At 26.1% G+C, this 20,895-nt stretch overlaps 5 protein-coding genes across 8 annotated transcripts in view; 3 read left to right on the forward strand and 2 right to left on the reverse strand.

Annotated features, from left to right (window-relative positions):
* Window positions 1–32: 32 nt before the first annotated feature.
* Window positions 33–2,868, reverse strand: LOC124948210 (40-kDa huntingtin-associated protein-like). 3 transcript variants are annotated; one of them, XM_047491526.1, is made up of 9 exons: window positions 2,710–2,868; window positions 1,928–1,997; window positions 1,432–1,517; window positions 1,306–1,352; window positions 1,013–1,215; window positions 737–938; window positions 552–654; window positions 360–478; window positions 33–270 (listed from the first exon to the last, which is right to left on the reverse strand). In XM_047491526.1, the coding sequence occupies exons 2-9, from the start codon at window positions 1,976–1,978 to the stop codon at window positions 101–103; spliced, it is 981 nt and encodes a 326-aa protein (XP_047347482.1). In that variant the 5' UTR covers window positions 1,979–1,997; window positions 2,710–2,868; the 3' UTR covers window positions 33–100. The 3 variants fall into 3 exon arrangements, with proteins under 3 accessions (XP_047347482.1, XP_047347483.1, XP_047347481.1); XM_047491527.1 differs by lacking the exon at window positions 2,710–2,868 and adding an exon at window positions 2,357–2,521 and having other exon boundaries at window positions 356–478; XM_047491525.1 differs by lacking the exon at window positions 2,710–2,868 and adding an exon at window positions 2,357–2,509.
* Window positions 1,817–6,665, forward strand: LOC124948209 (glycerophosphodiester phosphodiesterase 1). Its single transcript, XM_047491524.1, has 8 exons — window positions 1,817–2,051; window positions 2,359–2,942; window positions 3,439–3,614; window positions 3,691–3,892; window positions 3,987–4,216; window positions 4,346–5,932; window positions 6,031–6,180; window positions 6,277–6,665. The coding sequence occupies exons 2-6, from the start codon at window positions 2,607–2,609 to the stop codon at window positions 4,482–4,484; spliced, it is 1,083 nt and encodes a 360-aa protein (XP_047347480.1). The 5' UTR covers window positions 1,817–2,051; window positions 2,359–2,606; the 3' UTR covers window positions 4,485–5,932; window positions 6,031–6,180; window positions 6,277–6,665.
* Window positions 4,723–8,507, reverse strand: LOC124948205 (dystrophin-related protein 2-like). 2 transcript variants are annotated; one of them, XM_047491517.1, is made up of 10 exons: window positions 7,829–8,507; window positions 7,557–7,764; window positions 7,200–7,443; window positions 7,011–7,122; window positions 6,730–6,896; window positions 6,550–6,665; window positions 6,253–6,475; window positions 5,853–6,168; window positions 5,492–5,791; window positions 4,723–5,290 (listed from the first exon to the last, which is right to left on the reverse strand). In XM_047491517.1, the coding sequence occupies exons 1-10, from the start codon at window positions 7,926–7,928 to the stop codon at window positions 5,169–5,171; spliced, it is 1,908 nt and encodes a 635-aa protein (XP_047347473.1). In that variant the 5' UTR covers window positions 7,929–8,507; the 3' UTR covers window positions 4,723–5,168. The 2 variants fall into 2 exon arrangements, with proteins under 2 accessions (XP_047347473.1, XP_047347474.1); XM_047491518.1 differs by having other exon boundaries at window positions 7,557–7,715; window positions 7,829–8,502.
* On the forward strand, window positions 8,466–11,096 carry LOC124948206 (serine/threonine-protein kinase RIO1). The gene is made up of 4 exons (XM_047491519.1): window positions 8,466–8,748; window positions 8,926–9,929; window positions 10,004–10,488; window positions 10,599–11,096. The coding sequence occupies exons 1-4, from the start codon at window positions 8,693–8,695 to the stop codon at window positions 10,698–10,700; spliced, it is 1,647 nt and encodes a 548-aa protein (XP_047347475.1). The 5' UTR covers window positions 8,466–8,692; the 3' UTR covers window positions 10,701–11,096.
* A 1,452-nt stretch (window positions 11,097–12,548) lies between these two features.
* Window positions 12,549–20,895, forward strand: part of LOC124947646 (activating transcription factor 7-interacting protein 1) — a 9,298-nt gene continuing 951 nt past the window's right edge. Inside the window, exons 1-14 of the mRNA XM_047490093.1 lie at window positions 12,549–13,105; window positions 16,765–17,105; window positions 17,250–17,302; window positions 17,498–18,329; window positions 18,412–18,758; window positions 18,834–19,094; window positions 19,172–19,495; window positions 19,574–19,703; window positions 19,781–19,965; window positions 20,087–20,176; window positions 20,271–20,328; window positions 20,412–20,485; window positions 20,569–20,668; window positions 20,744–20,895. The exon at window positions 20,744–20,895 is cut by the window's right edge and continues 18 nt beyond it. Coding sequence (XP_047346049.1) covers window positions 16,841–17,105; window positions 17,250–17,302; window positions 17,498–18,329; window positions 18,412–18,758; window positions 18,834–19,094; window positions 19,172–19,495; window positions 19,574–19,703; window positions 19,781–19,965; window positions 20,087–20,176; window positions 20,271–20,328; window positions 20,412–20,485; window positions 20,569–20,668; window positions 20,744–20,895 — 2,871 coding nt within the window. The 5' untranslated portion in view covers window positions 12,549–13,105; window positions 16,765–16,840. The remainder of the gene's footprint in view (window positions 13,106–16,764; window positions 17,106–17,249; window positions 17,303–17,497; window positions 18,330–18,411; window positions 18,759–18,833; window positions 19,095–19,171; window positions 19,496–19,573; window positions 19,704–19,780; window positions 19,966–20,086; window positions 20,177–20,270; window positions 20,329–20,411; window positions 20,486–20,568; window positions 20,669–20,743) is intronic.

Genomic DNA, 20,895 nt, shown 5'->3' on the forward strand with positions numbered 1-20,895 from the left:
TGGTTTGCAATATTCATCATAAAAAGTGAACAAACAATAAAAAAATTGGGATTTTATTAAATATTAATTATATACATATTTATAGATAATTATAACATATTCACTGTAATGTCAATACTTTAATTAACTTGTACAATAATTCCTTTTGTTCTGCATTTAAATATGGCCATAATTCACCTTCTAATTCAAATAATATTTGAAAATCTCGCGATTGACACGCAAGTACCAATGATTGCAGTAATAAAAGTTCATCCTCGTTCATATCAAGACCTATAATATATAAAATATTTTTAACATATATAAAAGTTGTATTTTTAATTTATGCAATAATTGTTTTAATGAGAAACAAACATACAAACCATTGTTTGTACCTTCCTCAATCCATGCATACTTCTCTAAAACTTGCACCAACGACGGTGCTAGCCTTTTAGGTGATGGTTGAAGAATCAAAAGTAAAAGAACTCTAGTTATTTCACATCTAAAAAATATTATAATTGAAGTTGTAAATAAAATTTCATATGTTACAAAAAAGTATTACATAAATAACTTACCGACGTAAAATAACATTGTAATTGCCTCTTATACCAATATTGATATAAGCTTTTACAAATTCCACGAATTCATTGAGAACATTTAAAGCAGTGACATAATCGCCTGGAATTATTATATGGAGACAATCACGTATAATTTATTGTCATAAATTTAAAATTTTTATACAATATAAAAAATTATTCACCTTGTTCAATATAAAAAGATATTAAAGTATTAATAGCTTTTGGAGTTGGGAAAGTATCAATCGATTTCCGTAATTGTTGAATTCCAGCTGAATTAGCACCCAATGATAATGCTAATTCTATTGCTAGTCCTGCCGATAATGTATTAAATCCCATTTGATTACTGCAACGCAATGAAGAATGACTAAAACAGCTGACAGCAGCCTAAAATATATTTTATTATATGTATAACTTAAAATATCAATAACTATAAAAATATTAATATACTGATCATTAACCAGCATGTTTTCTTGCCCTAAAGAAGGACAACCAATATCATTATTTTTTTTCTCAGCAGTTAGAAACTGTCTGCCAGCTTTTATCAGGAGATTGATTTCAGAAGAAGTATTTTTTAATGTTCCATGACATCTAGCTGCTGCTAAGTAACATAAACCCGCATATTGCCATAATTCCTTCTGTTCGGATTCAACAGCCAAGGCACCTACATAAAATGTCATTGCAAATTTATATGTAATAATATAAGAACATTTTGATCTTTACATACAGGATACAACAATATAATAATACTTACAAAACTGATCACTGGCTTCTGTGACGTTAGGTTTTCTCAGAAAACGTCTAAAAGTTATTGATTAAACAAAAATTTTAATAATTTCTATAAATAAATTATATTTTCTTACTTAAAAAATTTTCTTACTTTTTAAGTTTGTTAGATATAATTTGATATCTTGTTAAAATATCTGTTGTTTCTCCGCACTTTTGTCCTTGATTGATTTGAGACATCTTAGTTAAATAAATATTGATCTGTCATATTATAAATGCCAGTCATACCAATGAATTTCTTTTTTGTAAATATTTGTATGTACTATAATTTTTCCTGTGCTTCACATATATGTCACGAGGTATTAAATTCTTATTTAAAATATCTTAAATTCGACATAGCCAATTGATTTATCATAGAATATTTTTCTTAATGCCTTTTTACAACACAACATTAAGGTGTTATCACATTAATGGTAACGTAAAAACATAATTATCGATTTTTATTTGTATTATTTTTTCGAGTTATCATTTTTTTTATTACATATAATTTTGTATTGCACATATGATACTTTTAAAATTTGATAAAATTAGAAAACCAATAAACATGAACATATATGGTTGGATAGATGCTAATGTTCCTACCAACTTACGATTTGTTCTCGTTGTGTCATGTGATTCTCTGAAAGCAAGTTTATGTCCATTCGATGTGAAGTTACAAATCTATTGATAACAAGGAAAGAATTGATTATAGTAAAGGAAAAATTAGATTATAGTGTAAGTACATAGCTTTGTGTTCAGAAAATTTAATTCCGAATTTAAGATTATTAATTTATCTCAAATACATGAATGTAATCGTGATCATTGATAAAATCAATCTTTTATTGGTAGTTAATTATGCAAATGTATTTAATCAATAATTTATTCGATTAGTTATATGCTGTGTCTTTTATCTTCATTTTTGATTGTTTAAAAAACTTCAAATGATATGATGATTAATATATATGCGCGCGTTATATTTTAATTATATTCACAGAAATGTGATCTTAGTGTTCTCAAAAAGAAATAATTTTTATGATTACAGATTTATAGAAGATGACATATTTTTATCACATTTATGTAGTAAAATAAATGTAAAGGTCGGCCTACTACGACAAATATCGTTTATACAATAATATACTATGAAGTGTATGAATCATCGATTTTGCGTAATTATGCAGTGAAACATTATTAAATGGCATAAGACTAAAATTGAATAAACATTTCTAGTAGAACTCAATTTTTTTGCAAAAATAACGTAACATAAATTAAACATAGATATTATTGATAAAGATGCATGGGACTGTCGAACTAATTTTAAATAGTGCTTTATTGTGGATATTTCTTGAAGCGACATGGACTGTGTTAGTGAGCATTTTATACAGTTTCCGCATACCTTGGATTTTTTGGGGTTCTTTGATCATATTGATTGGATTGAAACTAGTTCGAGTTCCACCTCCACATGCAAGTATTGTGAATGAAGTACTTGGTGTGAATCCCTTTTTCATAGGAAAGGAAGTACATACGACTGAGAACCAGGGTGATGGAGAACGATATTGCATGTCTGTTATAGCTCATCGTGGTGGAGGATATGATTACCCTGAGAACAGCTTGTCGGCTTTTCAAAATGTAAAATTATATTTAATGACTTTTTCTTAATTAAATTTTTTATAGTCATAGACATGACACATAGATAATAGCTCTGAATATTTAAAACACTAGTATTCTAATATTATTATATGCTATTAATTTATATCCAATATATTAATATATTGATGGCTTTAATTTTTTTCTTAATATGAATTTTCAAAGCATTTATAACATTGTGTTTTATAATCCTTTTTATATTGTTTGTCAAAATGAACAGTTGCTTGCTCTGGTGTGGCTTCAAAACATATACTAATCGAATAGCTGTAATGTTTAAAATATTTTAGTAACTAAAGTTTTTTTATGAATACTATAACTATTAACCATATTTATATAAAAAAAAAAAAGAGAACAAAATATTCAAATTACTTGATATGGCTAACATAAAAAGATTTTTCATTATAATTACAAAAGTTTTATATATATTTTATATTTATGTTGTCTAATCTAAATTCTTAATTATTTGTTTATTTCACAGAGTAAAGACAAAGGATGTACTGCAATTGAATTTGATTTAATTCTTACAAAAGACAACATTCCAGTACTATTTCATGATATTACTATTGAAAGACTTACAGGTCAAAAGGGTGTAGTTAGTGAAATGACCTGGGATCAATTGAAGGAATTAGATATCACATTTAATCATCCACTTAGGTATTTACTAATGTAATTATTTTATGATTATATTTTTTTTTTCTTGACTCATAGAATTTATTTTTCTGTATCAAAGGAATAAATTTCTTGAGGGTGAAAAAATTGCATTGTTCAAAGATGCTTTACAAATATGTTTAAACAATGATCAACGTATAATAATTGATATCAAAGAAACAAGATTAGATATAATACAGGTGGTATTGGATGCTTACAAAGAAAATCCAAATTTATTTAAGAAAGCAATTGTCTCAAGTTTTAATCCTGTAATTGTATATTTGGTATGTTAATGTTTATATATTTCATAAAAAGTATTATACAAAACTTTTATGTCATAAAAAAAGTATATTTAATTATAATAAATAACAAATTTAGATTAGAAGGAAAGAACCACGCATTGTATCTAGTTTAGCTTGGAGACCGTATTACTTCTCAAGGGAATCTTATTTAGGAATAAATGGACCAGGACCATCACGCTTTGTTAATCCATTTAAACATTTGGCAGCTTGCATAATGGAAATTTTATATGAATGGGCATTACCAAGTTTTATTTATTACATTGTAGGAATATCTACTATTCTTTTACACAAGGATATAATAAACCTGTAAGTTATTTTTTTCTATAGTATTTATTGTTGATATTAAACATTGAAATTATATATAAAAATTTTGATAATACTGGTATAGTTGTAAATTAATTAAATATAAGAAACTAAAAATCGGCTATATTTTAGGCATGTTATTGAACAATGGCATAATCGTGGAATTCGTGTGATAGCATGGACTGTCAATTTGCCATCAGAGAAATTACACTTTTCTAGGCTGCTTAAAGTTACATATTTGACAGATACTTTATTAGCAGAAAAAGTATAATATTACTTTAATATTTATTCAATATTTAACAAAATGTATGTAGTACCAATATTGTATACTTACAATTTGATAATTTTAGCACAGAGTGCATAACATTTGATACTCTAGTCTATTCATCAATTGATGAAAACGATTTTGTACACCATTTTTTAACTTATCGCTACATTTTAACTTAAAAGAGAACTTAATTTTATATAGTGAGACTGGGAAATATGGTCAATGTTATTTCAACCTTATTTTTCTTTCTTTTCTTTTCTTTTTTTTTTTTTTTTTTTTCTTTTAAATTAAAATTGCATTTTTACATTTTTATATTACATGAAATAAAACGTAGCTTCAAACAGTATCAAATATAAAAATTAGTGTAAACGATATACAAAAGGCTTATATATATTATAATATTTATTATACAATTACATTCAAGTGATACCACCTTGTATTTAAATGCATCTAAATCAAATTTATATTTATTTACAATCAAATACAAATTTATATGTATTTACAATACAATTTTTTGCATTAAAAAGTCTTGTTATTTTATTTACTTTTAGAAACAAGATGGTTACACTTTTATATTTATATGATTACGTTCTTCATAATCAAAAATGGACGGAAAATAATATATTTATTATCATACTTAACTTCTTATTCTGGTCTTTGTTTATAAAATAATCTTTGTAAATTCTCTCAAACAATAGTAGTAAGTTTAGTTTTACGAGATTCCATGCCTTCAATAAGATCAGTTAGTAGATCTTCCATTTCTGTTGTTGCTCGCTTTAATTTGCAATTATCATTGACAACATAGGACTCTGTATGCAATAAAAATGCTTATTATTGTAAAATAGTTATAAGATGTAAAAAAAAGTACAAGTAGAAATATATATAATACAATTTTTTCTTACAAATTATTCAATACAATATATTTTTATAACTATATTGCTTTCGTGTCTCTTAAAAATTAAAAAAAAAAATAAATAAATAAATAAAAAATTGTTTTTAGAATTACTTACCTTCTAGTAAACAATCATTTGCAACCATGTTTTGCAATCTATCTAATATATCATTGAGATCTCCTTGAATATTTTGTAAACTACTGTGTTGTGAATGCTTATCAGGTCGTTGTAGAGAAGAAGGTGTATTATCTCTTTGAGGTCCAACAGGAGAATCAGAAATTGTTATTGGAGATTCATTACAAGCAATATTTCCTATTGCAAGTTTATTGGTTTGTCTATCATCTTTATAATTAGAATCTCCATTATTTAACCATTGAGAAAAGCCACTATCGGGTAAATTTAGTTCCGATCGTTTTCCTAAAAACAACAAAAATGTGAAAATATTTGTAGACACTATTATAAAGCAATAATTATTTACCTCCTATCCATGTGCTTAATTCTATACATGTGCTGCTAGGTGCTTTAACAAATGAACTTGAAGATGCTTCTTCACTACAAGTAAGACCATTTGTATCATTTTTGTCTAATGATGTATTGAAATTACTTGAGGCTTGTATTTTGTTTCTATCAGTTACATTAGATAAATGTCTTTCTAGGGTGTCTTGATGTATTATTGGACTTAATTCAAATTCTAATGGTAGAGCTGCAACTCTAGATGACAATGGAAGCATAGGTGTGCTTTGTAAACGATTAATAAATTGTGCCTCATATGGAGGATCTGCAAATAAGTATTTCTGCAAATAAATGTAATAATAATATTAATAGATTGTTATAATGATACAATAGTGTTAGGAACAATTTTTATGATTAATATATACTTTTAATATTTTTAAACGTTGTAGTTGGGATTCAATAGTAGCTCTATGACGATGAAGTCTCTCCGCTCTAGCTCCCTGAATATCAAGTAATTCTATTTGAAGTTGTTTGTTCTCTTCTTCTAAATGCATAATAATGCTTTGCAATTCCTTTTGAGGATCACTTAAAATTTTCCTTTTAATTGTACTTCTTAATGTGGAGCAATCTGATTGCTTTGCTACATTACTACAATATATTATAAATAAATTAGAAAAAGCACATAAATATTAACAAATAAGAATTATAATTTATTAACAAACCTAACAGCACTTATCTGTGATTCCTCTGTGCTCATTATAACCATTTTAGAAGGACACAATCTTAATTTATTTCTGATTAATTCAATAATTAGTTTCGTTGCTTCTCGATTTGATGTCTACAAAAAAAGAGATATTAATCAAATTTCTCATTTTTATAACATACAAATGTAAAACTCATACCTTTGCACAATATTCCCGTACCGGATGTTTTAACTTATGTTTATTAGTTGTTTTACCTAGTAAAAAGCATTCCTGACATTGATGGTAACCAGTACATTTTAAGCACGAGTACTTTGGTCCTTGCACTGGTGTTACTTTACAAGAAGAACATTTTATATTGTGTACAACTGAAAGAAAAGATTTTTTGGTAAAAGTTCTTGGAAATATTACATTAAATATTTATAAATATAGTTATAAATTTATCGAAAAAATATATAAAAATTTATCTTAAAAATACTGACTGTGTTCTGCAGATTTCATTCTATTGAATGTTGTTATCCAAACAAGTAAAGGTGGTTCTTGCATAATCCATGTGGCAAATTCTGATTCTGTAACTCCTAAACATCCTTGAGACTACAATTGGAATATAAAAAATATTAAGTATATATCAATTGCAGTATATAATAAAATATTTAAATATCATGTATTACTTTTTCGAAGCAACTATCTATATGTGATTGAATGTGGTGATATCCATAGGTCATATTTTCTCCAAGCATTTCAGTTATTTTACAGATATTAATTAATAGTGTATGCAGACCAGCTCGGGACAGACAAGCATTATGATCGGCTAATTGTTGATAAAGATATCCATATTTCTCTTGCAATCTTCCGCAGCTCATTAATATCAATGCAAGTTTTACGGAAAAAACTGTAATACTTCTAGTATTTTGCCTAAAATATTTAATATTTTTTACTATATTCTCATGACAATATTAATTATTAACTGTAATATATAATTTGTAAACAAATATTATATAGAAAAATAATATAAAAATTATATTTACTTATCAAAGGTACATAAAATATAATTGACAGCTAGCTTTGTTACGTTATCAGTATCAAAGTCAAAGTTAGATTCTTTACGAGCTGCAAAATAAATGTCAGAAAGAACATCTTCTATTTCACTTGGATCTAAGTTTACAGAATTTTCTGTAATTGATAATCTATGACGTTCAAATACACCAGCTATTAATTCTAACTGTACATATTGCACTAGAACAAAATAGATAATTATATATTATTTATATAATTATGTTCTATTTAATATATTACTTACTTTGAAGTTCTCGATGTATTACTTGCATTTTTACAGCGGTTCTATACGATACATAACGTATAGCATTACAATCTTCTACAGATCGCATGGTATCTAACATTGCTGTATATGTATTGATATAGAACTTGTCAAAATTGAATTGTTCAATTCATGTATATCAAATTGATATTGTTCGTATGGTAATTATTTTCATTTTTATATTTATATCATATTTTAAATTGCATATATTTTTTTATGTTATTTTTTTCTTAGATTAATGCAATTGATAATGTAAAAAAGGTATATAAAAAGATATTCGAAATATATGCATCTGTATTTCAATTTTCTTTATAATGTATGAAAAAATATAATTTATAAAAATAAATATCTTATAAAAATAGTTGTTTTCATATTAACGTAACATTAGTGAACTTACTTTATGTTAATCCAATGAAATAATTATGCATATATTTTGATATATTTTAAATGTTGAAAGTAAACAAAAAGACGCCTACGTATTAACCATAGAACAAAGAATATACAGAGAGCGGCGAATATCTAGGGAATATTTTCTAATACGATGTGCGCGATAAACCAAGCTTACGATTATTGGATGGTTCTCTTTATGAAAAATGTATATATATATAAAGTTTTTGTAAAATTATATCAAATGAAATAACTATTAAAAATTAATAGAAGAAATATATTTATAATCTTATTTTTATTTTTATTTTTTTTTTTTTTTATTCATAATTTGTACAAGTTATGTTACATTAATAATTTGAGTCTTTCTGAAATTACTTCATAGTTGTATATATATATATATTACAATATTGTAAGTTGAATCTAACATTATTTTGAAGAAATTCATTTTATATTGACAACATGTTTGAAACATATGATGAAGGACAATTTAGCGATGCCGATGAAACTGAAATACCGTATGTATATTTTCATAATTTTTTCTATTTTCGATAAATTATATTTTGTTAACCTATATTGTTCATAGAGATAAATATTTTATTTTATTTTGTTTTTTATTTTCTTTTATTTTCTTTTATTTTATTTTTTTTTTTTATTTTATTTTATTTTATTTTATTTTATTTCATTATTCACAGAGTGGTTAATTCAAAGGGAGCACCATTATTTCAATGCACACTTGATGAAGATATTAAAGATTTAGCAATAACTGACGATAGAGATGAAGAAGATTATTTCGAAGACGATAGTTATGATTGGGATGTAAATGAAGCCAGTAGTAGTCAGAAGGATATAAAAAGTCCAAATACTCGACATACTAATGCACAAGCTGCTTCTAGTAAGATTTCTAATTTTCAACCAAACGATAAATTATTTCGTCGTTATGCAAATAAGATCAATATTGAAAAATATGAAGGACCATCTCTACCAGATCATGCTGCTAATTTTCTTATTAAAACTGATAAACGTATGGAAAAAGATCGTATTAGAACAAAAGATAAACATGATCGTGCAACGGTTGAGCAAGTTATGGATCCTCGGACCAAAATGATATTGTTTAAGCTCTTAAATCAAGGAATAATTTCTGAGATTAATGGTTGTATTTCTACTGGAAAAGAAGCTAATGTTTATCATGCAATTTCTAAAACTGGTGTTGAATTTGCGATAAAAATTTATAAAACTTCGATTTTACAATTTAAAGATCGTGATAAATATGTAACCGGAGAATTTCGCTTTCGACATGGATATTGTCGCCACAATCCACGCAAAATGGTAAGGATATGGGCTGAAAAAGAATTACGAAATTTAGCACGCTTAGATCAAGCAGGTGTAAACGCTCCTAAACCTATTCTATTACGTAGTCATGTATTATTAATGGACTTTATTGGTACCAATGGTTGGCCTTCACCTAAATTGAAAGATGTTGCTCTTACTGATTCAAAATTTAGAAAACTTTATAGAAAGTGTATAAAAATCATGTGGGAATTATACAATAAATGTAAATTAGTTCATGCTGATTTAAGTGAATACAATATGCTTTATCATGATGGATCTATTGTAATAATAGATGTATCTCAATCAGTTGAACATGATCATCCTATGGCTCTTGAATTTCTTAGGAAAGATTGTACAAATATTACTGGTTAGTCTTCAGATTAATGTTAAGTAAAATGAATTATAATATAAAATTAATCGAATTATTTATATTGCTTTTAGAATATTTTAAGAAAAATGACGTATGTGTAATGTCAGTAAAAGCACTGTTTGACTTTATAACGGATCCAACAGTGAATGAAAATAACATGGATGAATACTTAGATACAGTGTCAAATCAAATACAACAAAAAATAAATCATGAAAGTTGTCCTGATCAGGAAATAAATGAACAGGTTTTTAAGCAAGCTTATATACCGCAAAGATTAAGTCAAGTGATTGATATAGAACGGGATATAAAACTTGCTAAATCAGGAAAAGAAGATTTGATCTATAAAACGTTAATTGGATTAAAAGCAGATTTGTCAAAACCTAATGAAACACCTGATATTATTACCGATAAGACTAAAAAAAATAATGATGCAAAAGAAGAAGAAGAAAGTACATGTTCAGATACTGAAGATACAGATGATGAAAGTAGTAAAGAAAATGAATCTAAATTTGTTAGTTCTGCACGTCCTCGAAATGAGAGTCCCGAAAGCAAAAAGGTTATTTATTGGTTTTTTCTATTAATTTTTTGTTAAATTTGAATTAAATGTTCTTACACTTTCAGTTTTACAACTAATATACAATGATTTTATAATGAATTTATTTATAGGCCCGCAAAAAAGCTGTTAAAGAACAACAAGCTGAGAAGAGAAAAAGTAAAGTTAAAAAGCATATAAAGAAAAGGAAAGAGAGATTACTTAAAAAGAAATAGAAATGTTTTACATTATATATCAAATTTTAAACAATATTGTATCTGAAATACATTATATTTATATTTTAAATATTGTAAATCTAACATATTTGTCAGAGTTCATCTTAAAAAAACTGAAATTTATTTTACTAATGAGATTAATAACAACAAATTTTTCGATATAGTAGCATGCATTAAAAAGTTTTAATTAACCTAAAATTTCTTCTAAGTTTTCTTTTAGAAAAAAATATTTTTCCATTTAAAAATTATAATTATAGTACATGTTTTTTTTAATGACAAATATGACTAACGATATAATAAGTTTCATATTAGATCGTTCGAAATGTGTTTTATAAATATAAAGGATTTGTAGAATTTATTACATCATAATATTGCTATTGCAATATAAGTTATATAAGAAATTACATGAAAAAATATCATGTCATATAATTCATTTACCTTTAACTCATTTACATTTAAATAAATTTAATTATTCACTAAGTTTGATAGAATTATATATTACAATAAAGTGATAACATAAAACTGATAATCGAAAAAATTATTAATTTCTATTATGACCAACAAAATATATTAATATGTTCTTTGTGAAAAAATCACATTCGCATAAATTAATATTATTGGATACTAAAATAATATATATCAAAAATATTAGATTATATCAACCAGTATTATTTTTTAAATTATTTAAAACTAACTTTACAATATGTTTATTATATAAATTTTATCTTGGGGGAGAAGGGTTAATTATGATTTTATCAAAAATTATAAAAACATTAATAAACATATGTATATGTATTTCATTATATAAATTTAAGTTCCCTTATTTTAGAAATAGTAGGTTTATGATTACTTTAATATGTTTGATTTAATAATAAATATATGATTATAAAGAATGCTAATACACTTTCAGGTTAGTAACACATTATATTAGTTGTTCTTTTCAATTTATTTTTGCACTTTAATATTCGAATATCTGTTAATATATACGATATAATTAAATATACTTGGCAATTTTGAAGTAGTCTATGCTTGTGTTTTAACAACATTTATAAATACATATATAACTGCATGTTAACGTGTATAAGATTCTTATCCAACTTATATGTTCCAACTTCTTACAACCTTATTGTTTAATCATAATCAATAAAATTCGCGCGAGCGCAAGCGGCCATTAGATATTTCATTATTTGATACATATAGTAATTCTTCTTCATAATGATTTCTAAGTAATTCTATTATTTTTACTGTGTTTTATATATCAGTAATTTTTGACGCACGCGCATAAAATTCAAGGTACATCACTGATCGAAAATTCTTTACTTAATAACGATAAAAAAGATAGTTATTTAAAAAAGAAAAATTACAATTAAAATTAATAAACAATTTATTTTATTATATAATTCTGTCCTCTTACAGTTCTTTTATCAAATAGATTAGAAAGGATACTAACTCTAAGATTTTACATATGTATAATTTCTTTTTTTTTCCTATATCATTAATATATTTTCAAATTTTATAATATAAAAAAACAACATAATATATTCATATTATGGATTTAATATATTTATTTGCATATATCACTATGTATTCATGTCTCATTAATTTAAATGTCATACTTATATATGTTTAAAATATCGTATATTTTTTGAAATTTATTATTAATATAAATCGTACGATAGGGAGATAAAAGACAGACAGAAAGAGAGAAAGAGAGAGAGAGAGAGAGAAAGAGAGAGAGAAAGAGAGAGAGATTTTATAAGAAAATAATAAATGTGGTATTCTTAATTTTTGTGGTGTAACCTGATGTGCAAGTTATCTTTGTTGAATGAGAGAAACAGATACAAAAAGGATAAATATATACACATGTAATATTACGTATCTTGTAGAACATGAATTTAGGAGAAGAAAAGGGTCCAGGTAGTATGAAGGAAAAAAGGCAAAAAAAAAAACAAACTTCATGCAACATATAAATTCCAAAAGAATTTAAGATTCGACTGAAATATGTAAGAGGTTGTTAACGTTACGCGCATGCGTGTGTAGGATACTTATGCTACTTGATAAAATACATATACGAAAACGAGTATATATTAACTCTATAACATCAATAAGAAACTTACACATCAATTAATATATTCCCTTTCATGAGAATTTAAGATTTATCCTGGATCTTTAAGAATATTTGGAATCTGAAAACTGCGTCTACACACACATTGCGTGTAATAACGGATAAAAGAGAAGAAGTGACAACGTCGCATTTTGCTTGCTCGAAGTGCAATGTTGCAGTTATACGATGAAGTGGTATAGAAGTGTGTCTTCGTTCTTAGTATATTTGTAATAAACATACGTTTTCGAAACGTGGATTATATGTGCACCATTGACTACAGTCTTCTACTCAATATTGTGATGTAAGTTTACATATAGTATCATCATTTTTCATAGTAGTATAAATAGATATCGTCCATTTTTTAAATAATCACTATAATCTAATCGAAGTGGTTATGGTTGAATACAAGTGTTGATAAAGTACATTAACCTATTACAAATTTTGTATTTTTAAGGAATAATTATATTATTGACTGTTAAGTATAAAATAAGAATTTATCTTTCGCGGTATTGTAACAATATCTAATTGTGGTTTTGTTATCTTTATTTTCAAGAGTTTACAAATAATAATCTCAATGATATAGTTTTTCGTATAATAAAAGAAGTACCGTCAGTAACTATGGGTCTTAAGTCCCAAGCTTTTAATCGCAATATCCGGAATCACATCATACGTACATGCATTGCTACATGTATGGGTACATATGTATATATATATATACACTTATATGTGTATATATAGACGATTACTACTGGATCCAAAAGCAACCATTTTAGAATTCCTGGATACGCCATTTTGTTGTTTCGTATGAAATGGTTGACATGATGATGTTTTGTTTTATTTTGACAATACACAGAATCTATAGATCTTGAATTATTTATTATTTTAATTTACTTTCGATTGAAATATAATTATGAGAAATGTAAAATATTGTCCTTAATAGCAAAATCTTTAATATATAATTGTAATATTACGATCGAACGATTGTAATACCTTAACACAAATTTTTTCTTTTTTTTAATATTGTACGAATTTTGTTGTAATATTTTGTAGTTATTTTTTTTATTTAAGACAAAATATTTTATATATTCGTCATATATGTTATATATATATAACAGTGCAACATACATAGGATTGAAGTAGAAAAAAAAATAATATTAAAAAACTAATAAATAAATAAAAAGAATTAAAATTGAATAAAAACAAATAGGTTGGATATAAAGATTATAATCAAAGTATAAATCGAAGTATGAAAGTAAAAATCGATCAAATGTTTTGCGTATAATCACATGATTTCTCCCACCACATAGCTTAAACATTGTACTGCTAGTATAGCGCACGTTGGTCTTATCAAAAGGCGCAGAATATGCGAGGGTGGGGCTATTCATGGACCGTTCAATAAAGAGAACTTGTCAGTTTTATTAGGTTAAAGTATCAATATTTATATATTAATGAATATTTTTAATGCAAACAAATTATTATTTTTTGTTATTATTAAAAAGCATTATAATTATAGATTAATAATTTTCAAGGATCATTCAGTTGAAAATATCTATATAAATATCTTCCAAAAGTAAAATTGCACTGTTACATATGTAGGTAAAAATGTATCAATAGAAAATGTAGATTATAAAACATGCGTACGTAATCATGCACATGTTTGTTATTTTTTATTTACATCTTATCTAATCTGTATATTTTCATTGATGCGTTTCATGATCGAAAAGAAATTAGATAATGTTTAATCGACCAAAGAAAACAAAAAAGTTATTATAAGCATTATACAAATTTCTTGTTATATTTCAACTATTAAATACTATTATGTTCTATTTCAAACTTTACGAACGTTTAAAACATATCCTAATATTAATAAATATAAGAAATGTGAAATAATTTATATATATATATATATATATATATATATATATATATATATGTATTAATATTAATGTATATATATATATATGTATTAATATTAATAGAAATGAGTAATATATATACTAAAAAAAATGTAACGTTTCAATAGTACGTTAGCTATCACAGGTCTACTCGATTAAGCTACTCAACAGTCTACTAAAGAAAGGATCAACATATTTTTGAAGAAGAAAATATTCTTTTTGGGACATCTTTATTTACTTCGGAATGACCGAAATGGATATATCCCCCTCCGTGTTGCGATACAGACAGCTACCATAGTAAATCCTCTTCGTGTATCTTCGGTTAATTTCGTCGGAACACATCTCGGGGCCTAGGTTCAGTGTTCTACGTTCACACTGTCCAAACCTATCGATAATCTTGTATTTTCGATGCCATTTACGCAATATATATGTAAATCGATTTTATTAGTATATATATATGTATATATATATGCAAATATATCGATAAATGGTATATAAATCTTTCATCGAAACGAACTATTTCGTGATTCGTTTCCTTTAGTCAATGATACGCGAGTTCGTGTATGCTTTTACAAAGCGTGCGTTTGATACGTTAGTGTATTCAAAAGTGTTCTTTATACGTGCCATACACGTTGAGGACAATTAGACACGGAAAAAAAAACTATTATCTTTTGATTTACGATATCTTCCATTTTTTTCTGCCAAATGTATTACGGCTGATGAATATAATTTTTTAGCAAAAAATTGAATACAGTATATATTGTCGGTCCGCCATCTTGCATATTCCACTACTTATGGGCCAGGGCCGACCGTAATAATGGCGCGTTGACTAAGGGGGCCCTTTGACGTTACACATTCGATTATGCGGAAGTGATAAAATTGATATTTCATTGAAATCTCAATTATCATCGGTACGATTTTTTTTTAATATTTTATATTTTCCTGAACGGTAACTGATTTAGTTTTCGATTAAATTTAAAACAAAAAATTGTACTATGTATTTAGCGCGCGAATTGCCTGAATGACGTAAGTGCTGACATCGTGCGGAGAGCATTGATCTGAATTCGAAGTATGACATGCCAACTTTCTACACAATATGTTCGTTTTTAGTGATTCTTAACGAACATTTTTGTTTTGTGTCGGTTTATTCATTGATTTCTCTCTTAGTGTATATATGCATACGACAGCGTGTCCCCGGTCTTCGTATTGCAAATAATTAAAAATTTTATGATTTTTTTGAAAATGTACCGTGAAAGAATATTAAATTTACGTTCGAACGTACGAACGAATAGAAAAAAAATGTGGGTAGATAAGAAAAATTTTCGATACGCGTCATATTATAAAGTAATTACTTTAAATATTTATCGTATCAATGAAATATGATTGAGATCATTGTTATGCATGTAACGGGAATTATTTCACGATTATTCGAATGATTAGATGAGCTTTGGGATATGTAATCCAAAGATTTATTGATGCTTTAACAAAATTTCCTTTTTCTTTAATAATTCGATGATTTGGTAGTTAATTTGTTTCGGTATGAAAGTAAAATAGAAAATTTTGCTGGATAATTCACTAATCTTTGTGGTGAGCTGTTACAATTTTTTCATTATTTTCAAGTGATAAATTTATGTATTTTTTTTATTTATCATTTGTCATTTGTTAATCCCTAATTGTAATGCTATTTTTTCTATTTTTTTTTTTTTTTTTTTTTTTTTTTTTTTTTTCGTAATAAGACAATTTTGTTTGTTTTATATAATATAATTTGAAATAGAAAACACAATAATTTAAAATTATTATTATTAATATATACGAACACACACGCACACACAATATCTAATTGTTATTATGATGTGTGTATGAATATATTGATAATAGATTGGAATTCTATATGATTTAGTAGTAAATAAAAAAGCAGTGAATATATATTAGAATACTAAGATTAATTATTTTTTTTATTTCTGTGAGAAGAGAGTAAATATTATAAATAAGAATAGTAATAACTACATGAAGAAATTTTCATTATAAATAATTCTCAATGTAGTTACATTTGGATTATTCACAGATTAAAAAACAGTAAAGTGTTACAAAATAAATGAGATTGCTGTGATATTTCTCTATATACTGCCTCTCTTTAAATAATGGAGACATTAAGGAATGATACAGTGCATGTTTCCACGTCCATTGCATCTAATCATGCACAAATCGATATACAAAATACTGATGAATTATCAAAACAAAAAGAAGAAGAACTTTTATACAGAACAGGTGAAGATGGAGATGAAGAAGAAGCCTTGTCAGATGATAGTTTGCGTTTACGATTATCTGATGATGAGGCCGAAGTAGAAGAAGTTACCTTAACATGTGTAAATCCTAATCAAAGTGATAAAGAAACAGAAAATATGGGTAAGCTACAATTATATATTTTTCAATGTTTTATTTCAAGAGTATAATATAATAAATATTTTATCAGAAAAATTATAATTTTCCAATAAAAATTAATATCTAATGATCTCGTTAATTAAACGACAATGTTCAATTCTATTATAGATGAGAAAAATGAAGAAAAATGTAATAAAAAATCTGATAATGAAATAGATAATGATAAAGAGGATAATATAAACATAGAAAATAAAGAGATTAAGATTTTAAAATCTAATTACAAAAAAACAAATAATATAATTTTAATCAGTAAGGATAATGATAAATTAATCAGTGAACAATGTAATAATGAATCGGTTAATAATTCTTCAAAAACAAAAAATAAAAATGAAAAAACAACAAAAACGAAAAATTGTAATTTGATTAAAAAAAATTGTGATGATAGTAAATTAGCTGATGATTTAAATAATTCTAAGAATTTAAATAATTCGATTTGTAAAGAAAATGATAAATCTTCCTTAAAAGAAAAAAATGAAGATAAAGAGTGCAGTCAATTAAAGTTAGAGGATCAGAATGAAGAAGTAGATATTAAACAAAATGATCAATGTTGTGATGGAAAACAGAATTTAAGACTAATTAAGAATGAGAAAGAATTAAACAGCAATTATAATATGACTGTTTCTAATAGTAAGAATGATCATTCTACAATTGATGAACATTCTGAGGATAAACAGAAAATTAATACAAGCACTACTATATTAAATCAATGTCAGGAAAATAGCCAACATGCAATATCAAATCTTAATAATGATAATAATAAAACTGTACAAAATTGTCTTATAATCGATCAAAAAGTTAATAATAGTAAATGTGGTAAAAAGGTTTTAGACGATGAAATCAATTCATGTCAATCTTCAAATTTGTCTGATAATCATTCTTTAAAAAAGCAAACTGGAAAGTTGAATTCATCAAAAATTATTTCTGATAACAATAATACACGTAATATTAATCAATCAACATCAGAAGCTATTACTGTGGACAGTGACATTAACGAACTTTTAATTTCTACTGATGAAAGTTCGTCAATAGTAAGTAGAGGCACATCATTAGAGTCCACTGGCGATGCAAAAAATGTAAATGATGAAAGTGAAAAAAGAAATTTAGAAATTCCAAAACCACGGAGAAGAAGACGATCAAAAAAATTGGCTGCTTTATTAGCACGAGATAATGTTCAAGAAAATAGGCAAGGTATGAATATTGTATTATAATAATGAATAATATTTTTCGAATATTATAAAGATACATACATTAAATAGAAAAATTGTTTTAGGAATAGAAGGGCGACAGAAACGAAGAACAGCAAAAAATGCAGAAGAAATTATAAGGAAAAAGTTCTTGGTACAGGATAGTGATGTAGAATCTAGTGATAATTCTGATAAATTTGTAACTGTAAATCATAAAGCTAATCAACATATGGAATCTCTTTCTCCTTCATTAAAACGAAATTGTTCTGATATGGATGTAACTATTAATGGTAATAACAAAAGGCTCAGAAGTTCAGAGCTCGAAGATGTTACGATAAAAGATGATCACAGGGATGATATTAAAAGTCTTAATTATATACATAAGTTTTTCAGAAGAGATCTCAAAGAAAAATTACCTAAATTAAAACAAGAAGTAAGAATATATTTAGACAGTCTATGATAATGTAATATAAATATAAATATATGATTAACATAAAATATGCTTCAGGAACTGGAGGAACTTTTAATACAGAAAATTGTAGAGACTATAACAATGCGTGGTGAAATTGGAAGATTGAGAGAGCAAGCACGAATATCTGAAAAAAATCAGGAAGCAACGCGTACTAGGTGTCAACTATTAGCAAAACAAATTAAGGATTTTGAAATGGTTTTAAGTCGTAATGCGGCAGATCGACGGGCAAATAATGATAAACCAACTGCACCGATAAAGATTAATCGGTCTGTTGGATTACAAGTTAATTTTATTACGGTAATATATAAATAATATTAATAATCTATCTAAAGTTTTGATTTACAACCTTTTATTTAGTTGTTTAATAAATATAGGAACATGGAATACAAAGTTTAAGACAGTTACATCAAAGTCCTACATTAAAATCTGTAAATATATCCACTACAATTAATTCTGTAGTTAATGAAACGAACAATAATGCACTAAATCAAAGAAAAGGAATAAAAGTAAGATCTCCCAGGAAACTTGAGACACCTATAGTTGCTCAACCTGTTACTATATCGCACAATGTAGTGCAGCCTCCACCATTAATTTCTACTGTGACTCCAACTGCTTTGGTTGTGTCTAAAAATGTTGAACCTCAACACTCTGTAAATTTGCAAAATCAACCCAATAATATTCAACAATTATTACCAAATGTACGGATTGTAAACTAATAATTATAAAAACAAAAGGATTTAGTATGATACTTATATATTTGACAATTAATTTTACAGCAACAACAAACAGTTGTACTAAATGGAAAAGTTCCACTTCAAACAAATCGACAAAGTACAACGATTAATGTTTCTAAAACGAAGACTAATGATCTCATTGATTTAACAGATGAAGAAGAAAAAAATAAATGTATGTTTCAAAGTAAATTTATATATGTAATTTTATAATATAAGATAATTGTACAATGTATTGTCTATTATTTGCAGCTACAGTAAGTATAACAAGCGTGACCACAAGCGCAGATCCAGGAGTAAACGTTAAACAGAAAACACCGCAACCCTGTTTTCCTAGAGTAATTCAAACAATTCCTGCAAATGTAGCTATAACGACTCAACCTGCTAACATCAGAGTGGTGCATACAGCGAGTCATCCAACACCAACTGCTTTAGTAGTATGTAAAGTACTCTTTTTTATGCCTTATAAATATCATCTTAACAATAATATTCAAAACATAAATGAGTGTATTTTCTTTTTTTTCTTTTTTTTTTTTTTTTTTTTTTTTCTTTTTGTAGAATAATATGAACGCACCTAGATTAGCATATGTAATGCAAAGTGGAGTTGGTGCAGGAAGACAGCTATTAATAACATCAAATTCTAATCAGGTATAACAATATATTATCTCATAGATAAGAGATTAAATCAATATGACATATTAACAATAGTTCTGTAAATTATTTGAGATTACATGATTTATAGATACGACCTGTAAATTCAGGTAATAGGCCACCATTTACAACTCTTGCATATAAAAATGGTAAGCAATATTGATTATATTATATTTCTATCTAATTCACATTAACGCGTTTTTTTTTATTTTTTTAAATATAAATTATTTAGGCATTTCAACAAATGCAAATGGTACTGTACGTGTAATAACAACATCTGCTGGTCCAAATGTACAACTAAAAAAAGTAGGTTATTTACAAATAGAACAAATTACTTTTTGTTTGAAATATAATAAATTAATCTATTAAAATATTATAATTCATTTTAGCATCCAGCACCTCTTCCAGACTCTCCTCATTATGCCATTAATCCTGTATCAAAACTGCCTCCGCCAGCTCCTTCATTAAAAATATCCAAAGTTGCAAATGGTATGTATCATGTACACAAATTAATCATGAAAAGTTAATTATCAAAATATTCATTATATGCTTTATATTTTCTAGGTATAGTGTTATCGTGGAATATGACACTTTCAGAAAAATATGCCGATATAGTTAGTTACCAATTATATGCTTATCAAGAAGTCGCAGGTGTGCCTCCAAGCACAGGTCTTTGGAAGAAAGTTGGCGATGTTCGAGCTCTACCACTGCCTATG

Source organism: Vespa velutina, chromosome 3, assembly GCF_912470025.1.
Source record: "Vespa velutina chromosome 3, iVesVel2.1, whole genome shotgun sequence".
NCBI classification, from domain to species: Eukaryota; Metazoa; Arthropoda; class Insecta; order Hymenoptera; family Vespidae; genus Vespa; species Vespa velutina.